This window comes from Scyliorhinus torazame, chromosome 11 (genome assembly GCF_047496885.1).
Source record: "Scyliorhinus torazame isolate Kashiwa2021f chromosome 11, sScyTor2.1, whole genome shotgun sequence".
Lineage (NCBI taxonomy): Eukaryota > Metazoa > Chordata > Chondrichthyes > Carcharhiniformes > Scyliorhinidae > Scyliorhinus > Scyliorhinus torazame.
The window spans coordinates 174,834,575-174,860,597 of record NC_092717.1 but is presented as its reverse complement, the minus strand read 5'-3'; the positions used below and the strand labels follow the sequence as shown (position 1 = coordinate 174,860,597).

The 26,023-nt window shown below is 50.4% G+C and overlaps 1 protein-coding gene across 5 annotated transcripts in view; it reads left to right on the top strand.

Moving 5' to 3' along the window:
* rad54b (RAD54 homolog B) overlaps positions 1 to 26,023 on the top strand; it is a 268,427-nt gene that overhangs the window by 222,623 nt on the left and 19,781 nt on the right. For all 5 annotated transcript variants that reach the window (XM_072468033.1, XM_072468034.1, XM_072468037.1 and 2 more), the window contains 2 exons: positions 4,824 to 5,085; positions 7,464 to 7,530. In XM_072468033.1, the coding sequence (XP_072324134.1) occupies positions 4,824 to 5,085; positions 7,464 to 7,530 (329 nt within the window). The remainder of the gene's footprint in view (positions 1 to 4,823; positions 5,086 to 7,463; positions 7,531 to 26,023) is intronic.

Below are 26,023 nucleotides of genomic sequence, written 5' to 3'. Positions count from 1 at the left end.
AAGACCAAGAATCCTTAAATTCTTCCTCCTCGCATTATTCTCCAGCACCTCCAGCCTTTCCACACACCTTTTATGGTGTGCCTCGTGCATCTCCATCTTCGCCACCAGGCCTTGTATATCGTCCTCGTTCTCGGCAGCCTTTGCCTTCACGACCCGAAGCTCCTGCTCCTGGGTCTTTTGCTCATCCTTTAGCCCTTCAATCGCCTGTAATATCGGGGCCAACAGCTCCTTCTTCATCTCCTTTTTAAGTTCTTCCACGCAGCGCTTCAAGAACTCGTGTTGTTCAGGACCCCATATTAAACTGCCACCTTCCGACGCCATCTTGGTTTGTGCTTGCCCTCCTTGCCGCTGCTCTAAAGGATCCACCGCAATCCGGCCACTTTCCTCTCCTTTTTCCATCCGTGTCCGGGGGGGATTCCCTTCTGGTTAACCGCACAGTGTTTTTAGCCGTTAAAATTGCCGTTGGGGCTCTTATTAAGAGCCCAAAAGTCCGTTCCACCGGGAGCTGCCGAAACGTGCGACTTAGCTGGTCATCGCCGCACCCGGAAGTCCAGTTCCAGAGTTTTAACCCAGCAAGAGTGAAAGATCGGCGATACACCTCAAAGTCAGAATGGTATGTGGTTTGGAGGGAAATTTTGAAGCGCTGATGTTCCCGTGCAGCTCTGATCTTTTCTGGGTTTGGAAGATGCCATAGAAAGGCCCTTGGCACATTGCTGCAATGCATCTTGTATATGGTACAGCCTGCTGCCACTGTATGTCAATGGTGGAGGGGTGAATGTTTAAATTGTTGGATGGCATGCCAATCAGGCAGGCTGCTTTGTCTTTGTTTCAAACTTCTTAAGTGTTGTTAAAGTTGCATTCATCCAAGTGGGAAGTATTAGACACATTCTTGACTTGTGCCTAATAGATGGTGGATAGGCTCTGAGGAGTAAGTAGATAAGATATTCACTGCAAAAACCCCAGCCTCTGACCTGCTGTTTATATGGCTAGTCCAGTTAAGATTCTGGTCGATGGTAATCCCAGGTAATACTATTATTCACTATATTTTCATCATTTTCGCCATACAAAAGAGAAACAAACAAAACAACCCCAACAAAATAAAAAAGAAAGCAGTCCCCTCCCCTCCAAGTCCACAACCCCTCCCTCCTTCCAACAACATTCAACGGCAACCGACACCCCGAAAATTGCTTCTAGGGGACCAGGCTCCACATCCCCCGAGATTGTGCCAAATACCTCCCGCCAAAACCTTTCCAGCTTCGGGCAGGACCAAAACATATGAACGTGGTTTGCGGGGCCCCTCCCACATCGCTCACAGACATCCTCCACCCCCTCAAACAGCCGCTTAATCTTCGATTTTGTGAGGTGTGCCCTATGCACGATTTTCAACTGGACCAGCCCCAGCTTCGCACTCGAGGTTGAGACATTTACCCTTCGCAGCAATTCACCCCACAGTCCCTCTATCCATCTAACCATAACCTTCAGTGTCCTGTAGACTCCAGGGTGGTACCGGAGGACTGGAGAATTGCAAATGTTACACCCTTGTTCACAAAAGGCTGTAAGGATAGCCTCAACAATTACAGGACAGTCAGTTTAACTCCATAGTAGGCAAGCTTCTAGATACAATGATTCCGGATAGAATTAGTGGTCACATGGAAAAATGTGGGTTGATTAGGAAGAGCCAGTATTGATTTCTAAAGGGTCATGTTCAGCTAACTTGCTGGAGGTTTTTGAGGAGGAACAGAAAGGGTCAATGAGGGTAATGTTGATATGGTGTATGTGGACTTTCAGAAGGAATTTGATACAGTGCTACTCAACAGACTTGTGAGAAACGTTTTAGCTCTTTGAATAAAAGGGACAGAAGCAACATGGATACAGAATTAACTGAGTAATAGGAAACCAGGAATAGTGGTCAATGGATATTTGTGGGGCTGGAGGAAGGTTTGTAGTTGTGTTCCCCAGGGGTCGGCATTAGGAGCCTTGCTTTTCCTGATAGATATTAATGATCTAGATCTTGACGTGCAGGGGACAATTAAAAAATTTACGGATGATAGAAAACTTGGATGCATTCTAAAATGTGAAGAGGACAGTGTAGAACTTCAGAAGGAAGACAAGTTGCAGTTCAATGAGAAGTGTGAGGTGATGCATTTTGGGAGGAAAAACATGCAGAGACGATATACAATCAGGGGTAAAATTCTTAAAGGGGTCTGCAGGAGCAGACGGACCTGGGTGTATATGTGCATAGATCACTGAAGGTGGCAGTTCAGGATAGATTGGAGAGGTTGAGACTGTTCTCCTTGGATAGAAGAAGGCTAAGTGGAATTTGATAGAGATGTTCAAAATCGTGAGGGGGCTGGGCAGAATAGATGGTGCGTAAAAGGAGCAAAAACAAGAGGGTACAGATTTAAAGTGATTTGCAAAAGAAGTAAATGTGATGTGAGACTTTTTCGCACAGTGAATGGTTTGGGTCTGGAATGCATTACCTGGAAGTGTGGTGGAGGCAGCTTCAGTCGGGGCATATTAAGAGAGCATTAGGTGAATACATTAATAGAAACAATATGCAGGGGTGTGGGGGAAAAGGCACGGTAATGGCACTAAAGCAGAATGCTGGTTTGGCGAGCTGGTGATGACTTGATGGGCCAAATGGCGGCATTCTGCACCATAACAATTCTGTGAAAGCAGGAAATTCTGATTAATCTTTATAAATCAAACGTTTTGCCTTAATTGGAGTATTGTGTCCAATTTTGGACTCCAAACTTCAGGAAGCTGTGAAGACCTTCGAGAGCCTTTGAAACGTTTTATAGGAATTATTCCAGGGATGAGGGACTTCAGTTATGAAGATAGATTTAAGAAACTGCAGCTGTTCTCCTTGGAGAAGAGGAGGTTAAAAGGAGATTTGATAGAGGTGTTCAAAATCATGACAGAATCCAGACAGTAAATGCAGAGAAGCTGTTTCTGTCAGCAGATGGGTTGAGACCCAAATGACACAAGTTTGAAGTGTTTGGAATAAGAATAAAATGAGAAGAGGAAAATGTTTTAATGTAACCAGTGGTTATGATCTGGACTACACTGCCAGAAAGGGTGGTAGAGACGGATTCAATCATGGTTTTTAAATGGGAATCGGATAACCACTGAAGGGAAACTATTTGCAGGACTGTGGGGGAAAAGACGGTGGGGTGGACGAACAAAACTACTCTCGCAGAGAGCTGTCACATGCTCGATTGGCCGAATGAGCTGTTGTGCTGTAACAATTCTATAATTCTAGAATTTAATCTCTCCTGCTTTCCACCCTATAACAGACCTTCCCTTTTGGTTTTTAATTTTTTTCCAGTCCTGATTAAAGGTCATCAACCCCTGCCGGTGTTGCCAGGCCGCATTGAGTATCTCCAGCATTTTATTTTTTTAATGCCTTGTATCTCACTGATGACTCATTATGAAAGATGTTTTTATTGACAAAGTTCTCACTAAATGCCTTTCTTTGTTTTGCTACATTAAACCCACTATATAAATGCAAGTTGTGTTGAAGTTATATTGAACGTATTTTCTGAATGGAATGTATACAGGGCAATAATGTGATAATTATAATCTCTTATTGTCACAAGTAGGCTTACATTAACACGGCAATGAAGTTACTGTGAAAAGCCCCCAGTTGCCACATCCCGGTGCCTGTTCGGTCACAGAGGGAGAATTCAGAATTCTCAGCTGGTACGGGAATAGTATGCAGCTTCAGTATATCTTTGAAATCAAGATTTGCAATGAATTGAAGCTATAGAAAAACTGGCCACATGAGGGAGCTGAGTGGATATGCGTTGCAGAATAATGTCTCTATCAATGTAGATTCAGCCTCTAAATCCACAAAGTCAATTTAACCTTTCCACAAAATCATTCAAATAAATATCAGTAGAAGTCTAAACTAATTAAAGCTTGAAAATAATGAATGGTTCATTATTACGACTTTTTTCCTTCGATTTCATAGAATGTATGGTGCAGAAGGAGGCCATTCGGCCCATTGAGTCTGGAAAGGGCATCCTACCTAAGCCCACCAATCCACCCTATCCCCATAACCCAATAACCTCACCTAACCTTTTTGGAACACAAAGGGAAATTTAGCATGGTCAATCCACCTGACCTACACATCTTTGGACTGTGGGAGGAAACCGGAGCATCCGGAGGAAACCCACGCATACACCGGGAGAACGTGCAGACTCCGCATAGACAGTGACCCAAGTGGGAATTGAACCTGGGACCCTGGTGCTGTGAAGCTACTGTGTGCTATCATGCCACCCTGCATTTGTAACTCGATGTAATAACAATGAGATTACAATCACTGTAAAATGAATTTATGTTTGTGGGCAGGTTTGCTGTCCCAAATTGTAATTAATTTTAGATGTACTATATTTCTAAGCGTCATATTCGGATATTACAAATTTGCACACCTGGGTCAAGACTTCCCAGTCCTGCCCGCCCCGGGACTGATTGTTTTTGCTCTAGGTCAACAAGCCTTTTGCTTGTCCATTAAATTTTCTGTCTGGATTTAGGCCCTGGTTTGTAATCTCATGTATCCAGAATCCGAACTCCAGACTTAAAACCTGCAGGGTCCATTGGCTGTTATGATCCATTACTTTTGATGAATGGGAAATCCTGCAGAACCTGCTTACGCTGGGAGTACAAATTTGTTAAATGACTGTCATGGCTTATTGGCTAAGAATTCTTGTTCAGGATACCGATTTCTTTAAAACGTTGTACTTGTGTTGGTCCAGGTTGTTGATGAACAATCACCCATTTACCATTTGTGCAGGTCCTTATTTTAACTTTCTCTGTTGCAGAGTTGTGCTGATTTCAAATTATACTCAGACATTAGATATCTTGCAAGAAATGTGCAAGTCTTTTGCGTATAGCTATACCCGACTGGATGGGCAAACACCCGTCAGCCATCGACAACAAATTGTGGATTCATTTAATAGCAAACAGAACAAGAATTTCATCTTCCTGCTCAGCTCAAAGGCTGGTGGTGTTGGATTAAACCTCATTGGAGCATCCCGGTTGATTCTGTATGACATTGACTGGAATCCAGCAAATGACGTTCAGGTATATATACAAGACTATAATATAAAAGAAATATAAATGAAATAAGGACTAGTAAATACTGTATAAACTAGTTATGTTTGAGGCTGAAACTATTTGTGATTCATGGTGTATTAACAATTCGTAAAATGTTGCATTTTCAATGGACTTGTGTTTTATTATTATTTCCAGGATGAAGATGTGTTCCACTCTCCTCAATCTTGGTGTAGATAGTATAGATTTCACCAAGTGCTTGAGACACTGCATGTCTTAGCCCTTGAGATCAGAAGCAGTATAATCAGTGGCCCCTTGACAAAGAGTTTGCCAAATCCTATTGTTTGTAACATTGGAAGTAGGAGGTTAATAACCTACCCTTGATTATGATATTAATATGGTCCTCATCCGGTAATGCATTCCAAATCCTAACTACACATTGTGTAAAAAAGGTTTTCAGTATGCCACCTCTTGTTCTTTTGCCAATCACTTCAAATCTGTGACATCTTGTTATTAGTCCTTCAGCCCTTGGAAGCAGTGACTCTTTATTTACTCCATCCATACCGCTCATGATATTAAACTCCACTATCAAATCTCCTTTTAGCCTTCTCTGTTCTAAGGAGCTTCTCCAGTCTACTCACATAGCTATAATCCCTCAACCCTGAACTATAAATCATTTCTGTATTGTCTACAAAGTCTCTGTGTACTTCCCAAAGTATGGTGCCCAGAGCTGGATGCAATACTGCAACTGGGACCAAATTGGCATTGTTTAATGGTTGAGCACAATCTGAATTTGAACTTGATTTATTGTCACGTATACCAAGATACAGTGAAAAGTATTGTTCTACGTACAGTCCAGACAGATCGTTCCATACATGAAAAAACATAGGACATGCATAAATACACAATTTAAATACATAGGTACTGGCATCAGGTGAGCATACGGACTGTAGTACTACTCAGTAGAGAAGATGTGTGGCGAGATCAGTTCAGTCCATAAGAGGGTCATTCAGGAGTCTGGTAACAGCGGGGAAGAAGCTGTTTTGAACCTGTCAGTGCGTGTTCTCGGAGTTTTGTATCTCCTGCCCGATGGAAGAAGTTGGAAGCATGAATAGCCGCGGTGGGAGGGGTCTTTGATTGTGCTGCCCGCTTTCCAAGGCAGCGAAGATGTAGACCGAGTCAATGGATGGGAGTCGGGTTTGTGTGGTGGACTGGGCTGTGTTCACGACTCTTCTGGCTTTTGTACTATTTCTGCTTATAAAGCCTAGAATTTCTTTTTTTTAAAAAACATTTTACTTGCATTTTCTATATTTCTAAACAATTGTATATATACATATTTTTCTTAACCTCGTTAATGTACAGAAAGGTTTATCCTGTCCTTCCTTCAATTAACTTTATATACATTTCGCCGTGTTCTGGCTCGGCCTATGGTCCCTTCTTTCCCCCCCCCTCCTCCTTCTGCCCTCCTCCAGCCCTCCTCCTCCCTTGCGTACCCCCCCCCCCCCCACCCGTCCCTTTTCTTCCCCCCCCCCCCCTTTTCGACTTTGGCTGTGTTTGCTTTTGTGTTCGGGGGGGGGGGGGTTTACCCCCTCCCACCTCTTCTCCTCTTTTGTGCCTATCTAACCTTCCCTCTGTCTTCTCCTCTTCCCCCCTCCCCTCTGGTTGCGCATTCCTTTGGTTCCTCATCTATCTTGTTTTTTTTCCTATCCCTCCCTCTTTTCTTTCTCTCTTTCCCGTTTTCTTATCTTACTCCTCATTGCTGGCCTGGAACAGGCTGACAAACTGCTCCCATGTATCGAGGAACCCTTCCTCCAACCCTCGGATGGCATACTTAATCTTCTCCAGGTGAAATTTCAAAAAGTCTGCAGCTGTTGGTGGTGCTGCTGATCGCCAGCCGAGCAGAATTCTCCAGCGTGCGATTAGGGAAGCGAAAGCAAGGGTGTTGGCCCCCTTCCCCATGTGTAGTTCTGACTGCTCCAATACCCTGAAGATAAGCCTAGAATTTCTTATACTTTATTAATGGCTTTGCTAGCATATCCTGTCACCGTCCAATATTTGTGCACAAACACCTACTGGTCTCTCTGTTCTTGCACTCCTGTTAAATTTGTACCATGAAAATTGCATTGTCTATCCTCATTCTTCTACCTAAATGAATCCCCATGCATTTTCTACATTGAATTTCATCTGCTATGTATCTGCCAAGTCCCATGCCACTGTTGCTTTGAAGGCTATTACCATCATGTTACTTTTATTATAGATCCAAACTTCATGTCTTAATGTGAACAACCAGCCAATGTCCCACCATCTGTAATACATGTATCCTGTGCACACACAAAACGTGATTCAAGATTGCTATTTGTTATAATTTATTTTTTAAAGTATTAATTTTTATGCTTCTATTTCCCAAGGCCATGGCCAGAGTATGGAGAGATGGTCAAAGGAGACCTGTGCATATTTACAGATTACTAACTACAGGTTTGGCACATTACTTTACATTAAATAATTGGAATAATTATCAGATAGATCTATTATTTGAATAGTGATACTCCCTCAAATGCCTGCTGAAGGCCAACAGACCATGATTCTCTATTTTAAAATGGTCTGTAAATAAGCCTGAACCTAGTAGTATATTTTTCAACTAAACAGCAGAGATAACCTTTTGTTTCAGAGATTTTATTGCATGGAGAAATTGTACAATATATTGTAGAAGCAATGCACGGTGCTATAACAATGGAAAAACATGGGTTTGGTTCCTTAGACACTTAGAATACCAACCTCAGGAGCACTAACCATAACAAGTAGTCAAAATAATTTTTACAAATAAGAACTCCTGCTGGATTTGGAGAAGAGATAAGTTGGATGACACAGGATACTGAATGAGCACACTTGACTCATTTTCAGAAGCTATTTGTTAAAGGCTTTTAAAGCTAACTAAGAAACCCATGTGCCAGTGAGGCGCAAAGTCAGCCCAGCTTCCTGCCCCTACTTGGTATCCTTATTTTCTCCGTTCTCAACCTCATTGTTGATGAAGATGTAGGAAATAATCCCCCAGCAGGTAATCCAGAGCACAGAATCTTGGGATTAGAAAATAGGAGCAGGAGTAGACTATTCGGCCCTTCGAGCCTGCTTCGCCATTCAATATGATCATGGCTAAAGCTCTATCTCAACATCATACTCCTGTGCTCTCCCCATACCCTCAGATGCCTTTAGTGTCTAGAAATATATTTCCTTTAAAAAAAAAAAAAAAAAAAAAAAAAAATTTTTTTAAATTATTCTCCTTTTTCACATTTTCTCCCAAATTTACACCCACCAATAAACAACAATCAGTAACGAATGTAATGTCAATCCCCATATCAATAACAACGATTCCATCCTCCCACCAAATCCCAGACATTGGCCCGCATGTTAACATAAACAAATGACAAAAAAGGAATCAGGAATCACCCACAATCACCATTAACGTATACAGTCCCCAACCCCCTGAATGTTCAATGTAATCCAATTCTTGAAAGTATATTATGAATAATGCCCATGAATTGTAAAACCCCTCCATCCTTCCCCTCAGTTCAAATTTGACCTTTTCAAGCGTCAAGTATTCCAGCAGGTCCCCCCACCAGTGGAGAGGTTGATCTCCACCCTAGCAGGATCTGCCTTCGGGCGATCAATGAGGCGATGGATACATCTGCCGCCGTGACCGTTTCCAACCCTGGCTGATCCGACACCCTGAATATGGCCTCCCGAGGGCCCGGGTCCAGTTTCATGTGCACCACTTTACAGATTACCCTAAACACCTCGTTCCAGTAATCCTCCAGCAGAGGACCCCCCCTGAACGTGGTTAGCCCCACCCCCTGCAACGTTCACACACATCAATACCCCCTCAAAGAGGCTCATCCTCGCTCTTGTAAGGTGCGCTCTATACACCACCTTCAGCTGTCTCAGCCCCAACCTCTCACACGAGGTGGAGGCGGTCACCCTCCGGAGCACCTCACACCAGAACCCCCCCTCCATACCCTTTCCCAACTCTTCCTCCCACTTTGCCTTGATCCCATCTAGTGGCGCCTTCTCCTCCTCCAAAATAGCCCTGTAAACTGCCGATACTACCCCCTCCTCCAGTCCACCTGTCTTCAGCACCTCCTCCAGCAATGTGGAAGCCGGCTCCACTGCGAAGCTCTGTATCTCCTTTCTGGCAAAGTCTCGAACCTGCATGTGTCTAAATATTATCCCTGCTCCAGTCCATACTTTGCTCCCAGCTCCTTCAATCCCACAAAACAACCCCCAAGAAACAAATCTTTTAGTGTCCTAATTCATTTCTCCTCCCATCTCCAAAAATTTCCATCCCACTTCCCTGGCTCAAGTCTGTGGTTCCCCCGAAACGGCATTTCCCTTGACCCTGCTCCCAACCCGAAGTGCTGTCGAAACTGCCTCCAAATTCTTAATGAAGCTATTACTACCGGGCTCCCTGAGTATCTCCCCGCGGCCGTTGGGAGTGGCGCTGTTGCTAGCACCTTCAATCCCGACCCTCTACCCAAACTCTCTCCATTCTGACCCATTGGGAGTCAGCCCCTCTGACCCAGCTCCGTACCTTCTCCACATTCGCCGCCCAGTAATAATACATCAGGTTCGGAAGACCCAAACCTCCTACCCGCCTTCCTCTTTGTAGTAGCACCCTTTTAATTCTGGCCTCCTCCCCTCCCCACATGAACGAGGTAATAATGATAATAATAGCTTATTGCAAAAGTAAGCTTCAATGAAGTTACTGTGAAAAGCCTCCAGTCGCCACGTTTCAGCGCCTGTTCGGTGGAGTCGGGGAGGCCGGTACGGGAATCGAACCCACGCTGCTGGCCTTGTTCTGCATTACAAGCCAGCTGTTTAGGCCACTGTGCTAAACCAGCCCCTCAATCATCCCTTCAATCTCTCTTTTAAAAAAAAAAAAATGCCTTTGGCAGGAAAACCGGCAGGCATCGAAAAATACACCGGAATTGCGGCAGCACATTCATTTTATCCGCCTGTACCCGACCCGCCAGTGACAGAGGGAGACCATCCCACCTTGCCAGGTCAGCTTTCATCTTCCCCACCAAACTAGAAATGTACCTATGGAGCCTCCCCCCCCCCCCCCCCCCCCAATCTCGAGCAACCTGCACCCCCAGGTATCTAAAGTGAGTCCCTGCCTTACGGAATGGCAGCCCCCCTCACCCCTGCCGTCACTCCCGGCAAGAAACCTCAAAATATTCACTTGTCCAGATTTAATTTGTACCCCAAGAAAGACCCAAACACCCGAAGCAGCTCCAGTATTCCCCCTATTGACACACTCTGTTCTGACACGTATAATAACAAGTCATCGGCATATAAGGACACCCTATGCTCTATCCCCCCCGCACTATCCCTTTCAATACCCCCAAACTTCTTAATGCGATGGCCAATGGCTCAATCGCGAGTGCAAACAGCAGGGGAGACATAGGACATCCCTGCCTAGTCTCATGGTGTAGAGGAAAGTATTCTGAGCTGATGTTATTTGTGCGGACACTGGCCCTCGGCTCCTTATATAATAGCTTTACCCATTATATTATATTTCATTCTTAAATATATTCAGTAATTTGGCCTGTACAGCTTTCTGTGGTAGAGAATTCCACAGATTCACCACCCTCTGAGTGAAGAGGTTTCTCCTCACCTTTGTCGTAAATCCCATATCCCGAGACTGCGACCCCTCGTTCTCAACCCCACCCCCCCACTCGCCTTGACACTGAGCTGCTGTGTTTTTTTAAAAAATATTTTATTCAAGCATTTCATAAAGAACAAACCGGGTGGCATGGTGGCACAGTGGTTAGCACTGCTGCCTCACAAAGCCAGCAACCAGTGCTCAATTCCAGCAGGTCGCTGTCTATGTGGAGTTTGCACGTTCTCCCTGTGGCGGCGTGGGTTTCCTCATGGCTCTCCAGTTTCCCCCCATAGTTGAAAGACATGCAGGTTTGGTGGATTAGCTACGCTAAATTGATGCTTAGGGCGCGATTCTCCAAAATGGAGACTAAGTGTTCGCGCCGTCGTGAACGCCGTCGCGTTTCACGATGGCGCGAACAGGGCCCGGGCACAACCTATTCTGGCCCCCACAGGGGGCTAGCACGGCGCTGGAGCGGTTTATGCTGCTCCAGCGTCCTTACGCGCCGCTCCAACCCGCGCATGCGCAGTTGGGGCAGCCCAATCTTGCGCATGCGCAGCTGGGCAGTGCCATCCTGCGCATGCACAGGGAACTTCTAAAGCACGACGACCCCTCACCAACATGGCGCCGGTGTTCTTGGACCGTCCACGGAAGGAGGTAGGCCCAGGGTGGTGGGGGTGGGGGGGGGAGAGAGGCCGGCCCGCCGATTGGTGGGCCCTGATCTCGGGCCAGACCCCATCGGAGGCCCCCACTGGTGAAGGAGCTCCCCTCCCCACAGGCCGCCCCCCCCAGCGTTCCCGCAGGTTTCCTGCCGGCAGCGACCAGGGCTGGACGGTGCCGGCGGGAATCTCGTGTCGTAGCAGCCGCTCGGCCCATCCGGGCCGGAGAATAGCGGAGGCCAGTGAAGCGCCTCGATTGCCCTCTCGGCGGATTCTCCGACGTGCGCGTGCAGACCTCGATGGAGCCGTTCCCGCCGGTTGGGAGAATGGCGGGACGGCGTTGGACTGCGTTGCGCGGGAAAATGGCGTAAACACCGATTCTCTGGTACGACGTATCATGGGAGAACCGCGCCCATTGTGTCCAAAACGTTAGGTGGGGTTACTGGTTTGACGGGGATAGGGTCGGAGTGTGGGCCTAGGTAGGGTACTCTTTCCAAGGTTCGGTGTAGACACGATGGGCCAAATTATCTACTTCTGCACTGAAATATTCTATTCTATTCTAAAAGTAAAATTATACAACATTATAAATAATCAACAACCAATCCCCACTCCCCGCTCTCCAACCATGCCCCCTCCTCCCGCCCTGTCTTCCCTATTTTAACCCCCTCCCTCTTCCCCCCCACCCTTCCCCTTTTGCTGACACCTCAATCCTCCTTAAAGAAGTCAATGAGCGGCTTCCACCTCCAAGCAAATCCATCAACAGCCCCTCAGGGCAAACTTGATCTTCTCCAGCCTCAGGAATTCTGGCAGGTCGTTCACCCAAACCCCTGCTTTCGGCGGCTCCAAGTCCCTCTATCCAAGTAAAATCTGTCTCCAGACTATCAAGAATGCAAAGGCCAAGACATCAACCTCTCTCGCCCCCTGGACTCCCAGGTTTTCTAACACCCCAAATGTCGCTACCTTTGTACTCTGTGCCCCCTTTACCCCCAACACCTTGGACATTACATCCACAAAGCCCTGTCAGAACTCATTTAACTTTGGATATGCCCAAACATGCAGACCCCCTCCCCAATCATCTCCTCCTTCGACAACACCTTGTCCTGCAACCCCAAGGGCTGAAAGCCGGGAAAGGTTGGCACCTCTCTCCTGGCAAAATCCCGAACCTGCAAGTACCTGAAACCATTCTCCCCAGACAGCTCACATTCTTCCTCCAGGTCCTCCGATTTCGCAAAGCTGCCCCAGGACCCTGAATCGCTCAATCCCTGCCTGCCGCCATGCCCGAAACCTCGCATTCAACCCTCCCGGTGCAAACCTATGATTATCACAGATCAGTGCTCACACACACCGAGGCACCCTCCAATCCCAAGTGCTGCCTCCACTGCCCCCATACCCTCAAGGCCGACACCACCACTGCGCTGACGGAGTACCTGGCCGATGAGAACAGCAGAGGCGCTGTTAACAATGTCTGTAAGCTTGTTCCCCTACAAGAATCTGACCCCATGCCGACCCCTCCCCCACTACTTATTTCCTGACCATGGCAATGTTCGCCGCCCAGTAGTAGTTCAGTGCTGCCATGTTTATTGTTGGTGAAATAAAATACAGCAATGGAAGTCAACATGCATAAAAATGAACGGTATAACTAATTATACAACACCACTTCAGTGGAACTCTATTGGAGGATTTCCTTATTACTTTTGTTAAGTTGAGTTCCTGATGGTAGTGTCCTAAGCCCACCATCTTCAACTATTTCATCAATTGCTTTCCTTCCATTATAAGGTCAGATGTAGGGATGTTTGCACACTGTACAATGTGAGCACCACTCGTGACTTCTCAAACACTGAAGCAGACAATGTCCAAATGTAACAAGATCTGGACAGTATCAAGGCTTGAGCTGATAAGTAATATTCGCACCACAAAAAATGCCAGGCAATGACCATCTCCAACAAGAGAGAATCTAATCATAGCCCCTGACATTCAATGTCATTACCATTGCTAAATCCCCACTAGAATATTCTGCCGAGGTTCTTGTTTATTTGTCAGGCTCTCCCGATCTTTATATCAAAGGCCTCTTTTCGGAAAGTAGACACAATCATCTCTGACTTTGTATGGGCGGGGAAGGTGCTGAGGGTGGGGAGGACCCTGCGGCAGAGGCAGAAGGAGGGGTTGGCGTTGCCGAACTTGCTTCATTATTATTGGACGGCGAATGTGGACAAGGTGCGGCGGTGGTGGGAAGGAGAAGGGGTAGAGTGGGTTAGGATGGAGGAGGAATCTTGTAAGGGGTCGAGTTTGGGAGCTATGGAGACAGCAGCATTGCCAATAGCTCCGAGAAGGTATTCAGCGAGCCCAGTGGTGCAGTCCACGGTGAAGATGTGGAATCAGCTGAGGAGGCATTTTAGGGTGGAAGGGATGTCGGTGCTAACGCCACTGTGCGAGAATCATGGGTTTGAGACTGGTGGGGTTGGATAGTGTATACAGGAGGTGGAGGGAAGTGGGGCTGGTCAAGGTGAAGGATTTGTATTTGGAGGAAGGGTTCGCCAGTCTGGAGGAGCTAAGGGAGAGGGTAGAGCTGCCGAGGGGTAGTGAGTTCAGGTATCTACAGGTTAGGGACTTTGTACGAAAGGTCTGGAAGGAGTTCCCTAGATTGCTGGGATACACGCTGCTGGGGCGACTGCTGCTTCCGGATGTGGGAGGGGAGGGATGAATTGGGATATATATAAGTGGCTGGGGGAGCAGGGAGAAATGGGAAGTGGAGTTGGGAATGGAGATCAATTGGGGAGTATGGAGTGAGGCACTGTGAAGGGTAAACGGGACCTCCTTGTGCAAGGATGAGCTTGATACAGTTTAAGGTGGTGCACAGGGTGCATATGACTCGGGCGAGAATGGGTGGCTTCTTTCAGGGGGTAGCAGATGAGTGTGAGAGATGTGGGCGGGGGCCAGCGAATCATGCACACCTGTTTTGGGGTTGCGAAAAATTGGGAAGATTCTGGGCGGGAGTGTTTGCGGTCTTAGCCAGGATAGTGGAGGAGGAGGTGGACCTTTGGTGGCGATATTTGGGGTTTCAGAGAAGCCGGAGCTCATGGAGAGGAGGAAGGCCGATGTCATGGCCTTCGCCTCTCTTTTTAAAAAAAAAACGTTTATTAAGAATTTATCAACAAAATTTTCACCCATACAAACACCCCCCCCCCCCCCCCCGTGACAGAAAGAAAAGAAAAGTCGCATAGCAAGACATAAACATATCAAATCGACATAATACAGAACTTTGTACAGTGGATTCCTCCCGCACATATCAACTTTCCTGAACATTTATGTATTTTCTTGCCCAAGTGCCCCCAGGAAAACCCCCCTTCCCTGTCCACCCTTCTCCCCCCCCCACCCCCGAAAGAGATGTCCCGTCCCCCCCCCCCCCCCCCCCCCCCCCCCCCCCGCCCCGGGTTGCTGCTGCTGCTGACCGAACTTCATCTAACGCTCCGCGAGATAGTCTAGGAACAGTTGCCACCGCCTGGAGAACCCCTGCGCAGACCCTCTCAAGGCAAACTTTATCCTCTCCAACTTGATAAACCCTGCCATGTCATTTATCCAGGCTTCCACACTGGGGGGCTTCACGTCCTTCCACATGAGCAAGATCCTCTGCCGGGCTACCAGGGACGCAAAGGCCAGAAAGGCCAAAAGGTCAGGATACCGGCCTCTTTCGCCTCCTGCACTCCTGGCTCGTCCGCCACCCCAAATAATGCCAGCCCCCAACTTGGCTTGACCTGGACTTTCACCACCTTGGACATAGTCTTCGCGAAACCCCTCCAGAACCCATCCAGTGCCGGGCACGACCAGAACATGTGGACGTGATTCGCCGGACTTCCCGAGCACCTCCCGCATCTGTCCTCCATCCCACAGAACCTACTCTGCCTCGCCCCTGTCATATGCGCTCTGTGAATCACCTTAAACTGTATCAGGCTAAGCCTGGCACACGAGGAAGAGGAATTAACCCTACTTAGGGCATCAGCCCACAGACCCTCTTCAATCTCCTCCCCCAACTCCTCCTCCCATTTACCCTTCAGCTCCTCTACCAAAGCCTCCCCCTCTTCTTTCATCTCCTGGTATATCGCCGACACCTTGCCCTCTCCGACCCATACACCTGAAATCACCCTGTCTTGAATCCCCTGTGCCGGGAGCAATGGGAATTCCCTCACCTGTCGCCTCACAAACGCCCTCACTTGCAACCTGAAAGCGTTTCCCGGGGGTAGCCCAAACTTCTCCTCCAGCGCCCCTAGGCTCGCAAACGTCCCATCAATGAACAGGTCCCCCTTTCTTCTAATCCCTGCCCGATGCCAGCTCTGAAACCCCCCGTCTATCCTTCCTGGGACAAACCGATGGTTACCCCTGATCGGGGACCACACCGAGACTCCCATCGCACCCCTGTGTCGTCTCCACTGGCCCCAGATCTTTAGCGTTGCCGCCACCACCGGACCCGTGGTGTACCTTGTCGACGGGAGCGGCAGCGGTGCCGTCACCAGCGCCCCCAGGCTCGTTCCTTTGCAGGACGCCATCTCCAACCTCTTCCATGCCGCCCCCTCTCCCTCCATCAACCACTTACGGATCATCGCCACATTGGCTGCCCAGTAGTAGCCACCCAGATTCGGCAACGCCAGCCCTCCTCTATCTCTACTACGCTCCAGAAACCCCCTCCTTACCCTTGGGGTCTTATTCGCCCACACAAAACCCATAATGCTCCTGCCTACCCTCTTAAAAAAGGCCTTGGTGATCACAATTGGAAGGCACTGGAATACAAAAAGAAACCTCGGGAGGACCACCATTTTGACCGACTGCACTCTACCCGCGAGCGAGAGCGGCAACATGTCCCATAGTTTGAAGTCCTCCTCCATCTGCTCCACCAGCCGCGTCAAATTAAGTTTGTGCAGGCCCCCCAGCTCCTAGCTACCTGGATCCCCACGTACCGAAAGCTCCTTTCCGCCCTCCCCAACGGTAGGTCGTCTATCCCTCTTCCCTGGTCCCCTGGCTGCACCACGAAGAGCTCACTTTTCCCTACATTGAGCTTATAGCCGGAAAAGTCCCCAAACTCCCTTCGAATCTGCATGACCTCCACCACCCCCTCCACTGGGTCCGCCGCATACAGCAACAGGTCGTCTGCATACAGCGACACTCGATGCTCCTCTCCCCTCGGACCACCCCCCTCCATTTCCTAGACTCCCTTAATGCCATGGCCAAAGGTTCAATTGCTAATGCAAACAACAGAGGGGACAGGGGCACCCCTGCCTCGTCCCCCGATATAGCCGAAAATACTCCGACCTCCGCCGATTCGTAACCACACTCGCCACCGGGGCTCAATATAGGAGCCTAACCCAACTAATAAACCCTCCCCCGAATCCAAACCTCCGCAACACTTCCCAGAGCTACTCCCACTCTACGCGGTCAAAGGCCTTCTCCGCGTCCATAGCTGCCACTATCTCCGCCTCCCCCTCCACCAATGGCATCATAATCACGTTTAGGAGCCTCCGCACATTGGTGTTTAGCTGCCTGCCCTTTACAAATCCCGTCTGGTCCTCATGAATCACCCCGGGGACACAGTCCTCAATTCTTGTAGCCAGCACTTTTGCCAGCAACTTAGCATCCACATTGAGGAGCGAGAACGGTCTATACCACCCACATAGCAGTGGGTCCTTGGCCCGCTTCAGGATCAGAGAGATCAGCGCCCCGGACATTGTCGGGGGCAAGGTCCCCCCCTCCCTTGCCTTATTGAAAGTCCTCACTAGCAACGGGCCTAGCAGGTCTACGTATTTCCTATAGAACTCAACCGGGAACACATCCGGTCCCGGGGCCTTCCCTGCCTGCATGCTCCCCAGTCCTTTAATCAGCTCCTCCAACCCAATTGGCGCCCCCAAACCAGCCACCTCCTGCCCCTCCACCCTGGGGAACCTCAGTTGGTCCAAGAATCGTCGCATCCCCTCTTCTCCCGCTGGGGGCTGGAATCTGTACAGCTCCTCATAGAAGGCCTTGAATGCCTCATTTACTTTCACCGCTCTCCGCACTGTAGTTCCCCTTCCATCCTTGACTCCACCTATCTCCCTCGCTGCCATCCTCTTGCGGAGCTGATGTGCCAGCATCCGGCTCGCCTTCTCCCCATACTCATACATCGCCCCTTGTGCCTTCCTCCACTGTGCCTCTGCCTTCCCTGTGGTCAACAGGTCAAATTCCGTCTGGAGACTTCGCCTCTCCCTGAGTAGTCCCTCTTCAGGGGCCTCTGAATATCTCCTGTCCACTCTTAAAATCTCCACCACTAACCTCTCCCTTTCCCTGCCCTCTCTCTTCTCCCTATGAGCCCTGATGGAGATTAACTGTCCCCTGACCACCGCCTTCAGCGCCTCCCATACTACTCCCACCTGCACCTCCCCGTTGTCGTTGGCCTCCAAATACCTTTAAATGCACCCCCGCACCCTCCCACACACTTCCTCGTCTGCCAGCAGTCCCACATCCAACCGCCACTGCGGGTGTTGGTCCCTCTCCTCTCCCAACTCTAGTTCCACCCAATGCGGGGCGTGGTCTGAAATGGCTATGGCCGAATACTCCGTTCCCTCCACTTTCTGGATCAATGCCCTGCCCAGAACAAAAAAATCTATCCGGGAGTAGGCTTTGTGTACATGGGAGAAAAAACAAAATTCTCTGGCCAAAAGCCTGGCAAATCTTCACGGATCCACTCCCCCCAACTGGTCCATAAACCCACTAAGCACCTTGGCCGCAGCCGGCCTCTTTCCGGTCCTAGATCTGGAGCGATCCAGTGCTGGGTCCAACACCGTGTTGAAATCCCCTCCCATTATCAAGCTTCCTACCTCCAGGTCCGGAATACGCCCCAACATACGCTTCATGAATCCAGCATCGTCCCAGTTTGGGGCGTATACATTTATCAATAGCACCCACGTCCCCTGCAACCTACCGCTCACCATCACGTATCGACCGCCATTGTCCACTACTATGTTCTTGGCCTCAAACGACACCCGCTTCCCCACCAGTATTGCCACCCCTCTATTCTTTGCATCCAACCCCGAATGGAATACCTGTCCTACCCATCCCTTTCTTAATCTGACCTGGTCTGCCACCTTCAGATGTGTCTCCTGAAGCATGACCACGTCTGCTTTCAGTCCCTTTAAGTGCGCGAACACTCGGGCCCTCTTAACCGGCCCATTTAGGCCCCTCACATTCCACGTGATCAGCCGGATTGGGGGGCTCCCCCCTCCTGCCGACTAGCCATCTCCTATTTTAGGCCAGTCCCGTACCTGCGCCTCCCGCACCCTCCAATCCCCCAGACGGGGAACCCCCGTCCCGACCACCTCATCCGTTTTCAGTTCCCCCTCGGCCAATGCAGCAGCAACCCTATTTCTCCCCCCCCGCCCTGCTAGAACCAGATCTAGCTCTTTTGCTCTCCCCATAATACTTCCGTAAGTCAGCTGACTCCTGCTGACCCCGGCTTCCCCCGCCTTCCCATTGACAACCCCCCCCCCCCCCGGGTGTGGAAATCCCCCTTCCTCCTTGCGCTCCTCCATCCCCCCTCCCCCCCCCCCCCCCGCCCTTCCCTAATGTGGGAAAAAGCCCGCGCTTTCCCGAGCCAGCCCCGCCCCCTGTGGCGCAGCTCCTGTCGCGGCCTTATCCCAATTCCCCCATCCCCGGGTCTCACCTCCCTCCAGCACCAGCGCCCACATTCCCCACAGTCTCCCCATCAAATCTCTTCTCCCATCCCCATCCATCGTCCCACCCGTGAAACATTCTTTACACATATTTACCACCCTGTATACATTCGACATCTCCCCCACAACCACAGACCCTCAGTTTGGGTCCAATTTTTCCGTTTGGATAAAGGTCCAAGCCTCTTCTGGCGTTTCAAAATAGTGGTGTCGGTCCTGATAAGTGACCCACAGTTGCGCTGGCTGCAGCATTCCGAATCTCACCCTTTTCCTATGCAGCACTGCCTTGGCCCGATTGAAACCAGCTCTCCTCTTTGCCACTTCCGCGCTCCAGTCCTGGAGACTCGGATCACCGCATTCTCCCATCTACTGCTCCGCACTTTCTTGGCCCATCTCGGGACACACTCTCTGTCCGCAAAACGATGGAATCTCACCACTATCGCCCTCGGCGGCTCGCCGGCCTTGGATCTCCTCGCCAGGACCCGATGAGCCCCTTCTAGCTCCAGGGGGCTCGGAGAGGCATCAGCGAATGGAGCATCGTGCTCACATACGCCCCGACATCGACCCCCTCCGCCCCTTCAGGGAGACCCAGAATCCGGAGGTTCTTCCTCCTCGACCTGCTCTCCAGGTCCTCAAATCTTTCGGCCCACCTCTTGTGCTGCGCCTCGTGCGCCTCCATCTTCACCGCCAGGCCCAAGATCACGTCCTCGTTCTTGGTGGTTTTGTCCCTCACCTCTCGGAGCTCCTGGGCCTTCTGGGTCTCCTTCAGCCCCTCGATCGCCATCAGCATTGGCGCCAGCACCTCCTTTTTAAGCACCTCCACACAGCGCCTGAGAAACTCCTGCTGATCCAGCCCCCATGCTGCTGCTCGGTCATCGCCCTCTGCCATCTTGTTTTTTCCCTCTCGTTTCTGCCGCTGCTCCAAAGCCCCTTTTTCCCCCGCTCCACTTCTGGTCTCCATACATGACGGGAGGGGGACCTTGCTCTCACCTTCCCACACGGGAATCAGTCAAAAAAGTTCTGTTGGGGCTCCTCTGGAGAGCTAGCTCCGCATCGCCGCAACCTCTCTGATTGCACAGCGGCAAATTTTGCAGGAGTGGCGGTTGGCATCGCCACCGGGTGTAGCAGCATGTTTGGGTGACCTGTATGACTTCCTGCGGTTAGAAAAGATGAAGTATGCCGGTTGCGGTGAGGATGAGCTAGCCGCACGTTTCAGCGGCTCCAGCTCCGACGGAACTTCGGGCTCTTTTAAGAGCCCCAACGGGGATTTTTTCGGCCGAGTAACCCGGTGTGGGGTGTGTGGGAAGGGAGTCCCCCCCGAACGACAGAAGAAAAAACCGGTGGCTGCGGCTGCAGCCTGAAGAATCTTCGTCTATAAGGTCAGAGGGAGAGGAAAACAAAATGGCGGCGGAGAAATCGCAGGCGACATGGGGGCCTGAGCAGGACGAGGTCGTGAGACGGTGCGTGGACCTGCTGAAGAAGGAGGTACTGACCCCGATGCTACAGGCAATTGAGGGGCTTAAGGAGACTTTAAAGACCCAGGAGACTGAGCTCCGCGTGGTGGAGCAGAAGGTGTCAGGTATTGAGGACGAGGTCCTGGGCCTGGCGGTTCAGACTCAGACGCACGAGGCACTTCATAAAAAGTGTGCTGAAAGGATCGAGGCCCTTGAAAACGGAGCGCGAAGGAAGAACCTTAGGATACTAGGTCTCCCTGAGGGTGTGGAAGGAGTGGACTGTGGAGCGTACGCAAGTAAGATGCTGAGCTCACTGATGGGTGCTGAGGCCCCTGCGGGCCCCATGGAGGTGGAGTGGGCAGGTCGGATCCCGGCGAGAAGACCAAAAGTGGGAGAACCACCGAGGGCGATAATCGTGCGATTCTACCGCCTTAAGGACAGAGAAGAGGTCCTGAGATGGGCTAAAAAGGTGCGGAATAGCAGATTGGAGAATGCGGTGGTACGGATATACCAGGATTGGAGTGCGGAGGTGGCGAGAAGGAGGGCGAGCTTCAACCGAGCCAAAGAGGTTTTGCACAAAAAGGTGAAGTTTGGGATGCTGCAGCCGGCAAGACTATGGGTCACGTATCAGGAGAGACACTAGGAGTACAGGTCCACAGGTCATTGAAAGGGGCAACACAGGTGGAGAAGGTAGTCAAGAAGGCATACGGCATGCTTGCCTTCATTGGCCGGGGCATTGAGTATAAGAATTGGCAAGTCATGTTGCAGCTGTATAGAACCTTAGTTAGGCCGCACTTGGAGTATAGTGTTCAATTCTGGTCGCCACACTACCAGAAGGATGTGGAGGCTTTAGAGAGGGTGCAGAAGAGATTTACCAGAATGTTGCCTGGTATGGAGGGCATAAGCTATGAGGAGCGGTTGAATAAACTCGGTTTGTTCTCACTGGAACGAAGGAGGTTGAGGGGAGACCTGATAGAGGTATACAAAATTATGAGGGGCATAGACAGAGTGGATAGTCAGAGGCTTTTCCCCAGGGTAGAGGGGTCAATTACTAGGGGGCACAGGTTTAAGGTGAGAGGGGCAAGGTTTAGAGTAGATGTATGAGGCAAGTTTTTTACGCAGAGGGTAGTGGGTGCCTGGAACTCGCTACCGGAGGAGGTAGTGGAAGCAGGGACGATAGGGACATTTAAGGGGCATCTTGACAAATATATGAATAGGATGGGAATAGAAGGATACGGACCCAGGAAGTGTAGAAGATTGTAGTTTAGTCGGACAGCATGGTCGGCACGGGCTTGGAGGGCCGAAGGGCCTGTTCCTGTGCTGTACATTTCTTTGTTCTTTGTTTGTTTGTATTACTTCGAGACGGCGGAGGAAGCATGGACCTTTATTAATGAAGAGAAACTGGACCGGAACTGAGGGACTGATGCTGCAGGGAATTGTTATTGTTATTGTTTTTGTTAATGTTATGGTGAAAGTTAATCGAGAAGTAAACAGGGAAGGGGGGAGACACTGGGGAAATGTGGGTGCCGGTGAGGGGGGAAAGACGGGACATAGTCGGAGAACGGAGAATGGGGAAGGGGAGGGGAAAGGGAACTGCGCCATAAGAAGCGGGTCAGGGAAAGGGATGTTCCCGCGCCAGAAAGAATAAGGCGTGAAAACAGGCATAAGGCGGATGGGAGTTCCCTCACCCCGGGGGGATCGAGGAGTGAGCAGGAGTAGCCGGGGTCAGTTGAAGTAATCTGACTTACGGAAGTGATATGGGGGGAGCAATCAAGCTAGAGGGGGGGAGGACGACAACTGGGTTGCTGCTGCGGAAATCCAAAAGGGAATGGCTAAAGAGTGGGTGGTCGGGGACGGTGTGCGACGCTGGGGGAGCGAGCGGGAGCGCGGAGGCGGGATATGGGACTGGCCTAGAGAAGGTAATGGCTAGTCGCCACGGGAGGGGGGCAGGTAGCCCCCTAGTGAGGCTGATCACGTGGAACGTGAGAGGCCTGAACGGACCGATAAAAAGGGCCCGAGCGCTCGCGCATTTGAAAGGACTAAGGGCAGACGTGGCTATGCTCCAAGAGACGCACCTAAAGGTGGCAGACCAAGTTAGGCTAAGGAAAGGATGGGTGGGACAGGTGTTCCACTCAGGACTGGACGCAAAGAACAGAGGGGTGGCAATTTTGGTGGGGAAACGGGTAGCATTTGAAGCAAAGAACATCGTAGCAGATAGCGGAGGTAGATATGTAATGGTGAGTGGTAGGCTGGAGGGAATGGAGGTCGTGTTGGTTAATGTGTATGCCCCAAATTGGGACGATGCGGGATTCATGAGACGGTTGCTGGGGCATATACCGGACCTGGAGGCAGGAAATTTGATTTTAGGAGGGGACTTCAATACAGTGCTGGACCCGGGGCTAGATAGATCCAGCTCAAGGACCGGAAGAAGGCCGGCAGCGGCCAAGGTACTTAAGGGGTTTATGGACCAAATGGGGGGAGTGGATCCATGGCGATTTCTTAGACCTAGGGCTAGGGAGTATTCCTCCTTCTCCCATGTCCATAAAGTGTACTCCCGGATAGATTTATTTTGTTTTAGGAAGGTCGTTGATCTCTAGGGTGGAAGAAGCTGAATACTCAGCCATAGCGGTTTCGGATCATGCCCCACATTGGGTGGACCTGGAAGTAGGAGAGGACAGGGAGCAGAGAACACTCTGGCGATTAGATGTGGGACTGATGGCGGATGAGGGAGTGTGTGCAAGAGTGAGGGGGTGTATCGAGAGATACCTGGAGGTCAATGACGACGGCGAGGTCCCTGTGGGAGTGGTCTGGGAAGCACTAAAAGCGGTGGTCAGAGGAGAGCTGATTTCTATTGGGGCCCACAAAAGGAAAACAGAGGCCAAGGAAAGGGATAGATTACTGGGGGAAATTTTAAGGGTGGACAGGGAATTTGCAGAGACCCCGGAGGAGGAGCTGTACGGGGAGAGGAGACGACTCCAGACCGAGTTTGACCTTCTGACCACCAGAAAGGCGAAGGCACAGGGGAGGAGGTACGAATATGGGGAAAAGGCTAGTCGCCTGTTGGCGCACCAACTGCGAAAGAGGGCAGCAGCGAGGGAGATAGGAGGAATTAGGGATGAAAGGGGAGACACTGTGCGAAGGCCAGGAAAGATAAATGAGGTGTTTAAGACCTTTTATGAGGAACTGTATAGGTCTCAACCCCCAGAGGGAGAGGAGGGGATGCGGCAGTTCCTGGTCCAATTGAGGTTCCCGAAAGTGGAGGAGCAGGAGGTGGCAGGCCTGGGGGCGCCGATTGAGGTGGACGAGGTTATTAAGGGACTGGGAAGCAGGGAAGGCTCCGGGGCCGGACGGGTTCCCGGTGGAATACTACAGAAAATATGTGGACTTGTTGGCCCCGTTGATGGCGAGGACGTTCAATGAGGCCAGGAAAGGGGGGACTCTACCCCCGACGATGTCGGACGCGACGATATCGCTAATTTTGAAGAGAGACAAAGATCCGTTGCAGTGCGGGTCCTATAGACCTATTTCACTATTGAACGTGGACGCCAAGTTGCTGGCAAAGGTACTGGCATCGAGGATAGAGGACTGTGTCCCGGGGGTGGTGCACGAAGACCAGACAGGGTTCGTAAAAGGGAGACAACTGAATGTTAACGTGCGACGACTATTAGGGGTGATAATGATGCCCCCAGTGGAGGGGGAGGCAGAGATAGTGGCGGCAATGGACGCAGAGAAGGCATTTGATAGGGTGGAGTGGGAGTATTTATGGGAAGTGTTAAGGAGGTTTGGGTTTGGGAACGGGTTTATTCGCTGGGTTAGACTTCTTTATGGGGCACCAACGGCAAGCGTAGTTACAGGTCGACATAGATCGGAGTATTTCCGATTATATAGGGGAACAAGACAGGGATGCCCGCTGTCTCCATTGTTGTTTGCGTTGGCAATTGAACCTCTGACCATGGCGTTGAGAGACTCCAGGAAATGGAGAGGGGTGATTAGAGGGGGAGAAGAACATCGAGTCTCGTTATACGCGGATGACCTATTGTTATACGTGTCGGACCCAGCGGGGGGGATGATAGAGGTTATGCGAATTTTGAGGAGGTTCGGGAATTCTCGGGGTATAGGCTAAACATGGGGAAGAGTGAATTATTTGTGATACATCCAGGGGACCAGAGTAGAGAGATAGAAGGCTTACTGCTAAGGAAAGTGGAAAGAAACTTCCGATACCTGGGGATTCAGATCGCTAGGAGCTGGGGAACCTTGCACAGACTTAATTTGACACGGCTGGTAGAACAAATGGAGGAGGACTTCAAGAGGTGGGACATGCACCCTTTATCGCTGGCGGGCAGGGTACAAGCAATTAAGATGATGGTCCTCCCGAGGTTCTTATTTGTACTTCAATGTCTCCCTATATTAATCACCAGGACCTTTTTTAATAAAATAGATAGGAGCATCACGAGCTTTGTGTGGGCAGGGAAAGTTCCGAGAGTAAGGAGGGGGTTCCTTCAGCGTAGTAGGGATAGAGGAGGACTGGCACTACCGAACTTGGGAGATTATTATTGGGCCGCCAATGTGGCAATGATACGTAGATGGATGATGGAGGGTGAGGGAGCGGCGTGGAAAAGACTGGAGAGAAAGTCCTGTACAGGGACGAGTTTAGAGGCGCTGGTGACGGCACCGCTACCGCTCTCACCTAAAAAGTATACCACGAACCCGGTGGTGGCGGCAACATTGAACATATGGGGACAGTGGAGGCGACAGAGAGGGGTGCGGGGAGCCCTGGTGGGGTCCCCTATCAGGAACAACCATAGGTTCGCCCCAGGAAGAATGGATGGAGGATTTCAGAGCTGGTACCAGTTGGGAATTAGGAAGGTGGGAGATTTATTTATAGATGGGACTTTTGCGAGCTTGGGAGCATTGGAGGAAAAGTATTAGTTACCCCGGGAAATTTCTTGAGATATATGCGGGTGAGGGCGTTTACTAGACAACAGGTGAGGGAATTTCCGTTGCTCCCGACACAGGGGATACAGGACAGGGTGCTTTCAGGGGTGTGGGTCGGAGAGGGCAAGGTGTCAGAGATTTACAGAGAGATGAGGGAAGAGGGGGAGGAGTCGGTGGGAGAACTAAAGGGAAAGTGGGAAGAAGAATTAGGGGAGGAGATAGAGGAGGGTATGTGGGCTGATGCCCTAAGCAGGGTAAACTCCTCTTCCTCATGCGCCAGGCTTAGCCTGATTCAATTTAAGGTGCTACATAGAGCACACATAACGGGGGCAAGATTGAGCAGGTTCTTTGGAGTGGAGAACAGATGTGGGAGGTGTGGCGGGAGCCCGGCAAACCACGCACATATGTTTTGGGCGTGCCCGGCACTGGAAGGATATTGGAAGGGAGTGACTGGAGTGATCTCGCAGGTGGTGAATGCCTGGGTCAAACCAAGCTGGGGGTTAGCTCTATTTGGAGTTGCGGAAGAGCCGGGAGTGCAGGAGGCGAAAGAGGCCGATGTCGTGGCCTTTGCGTCCCTAG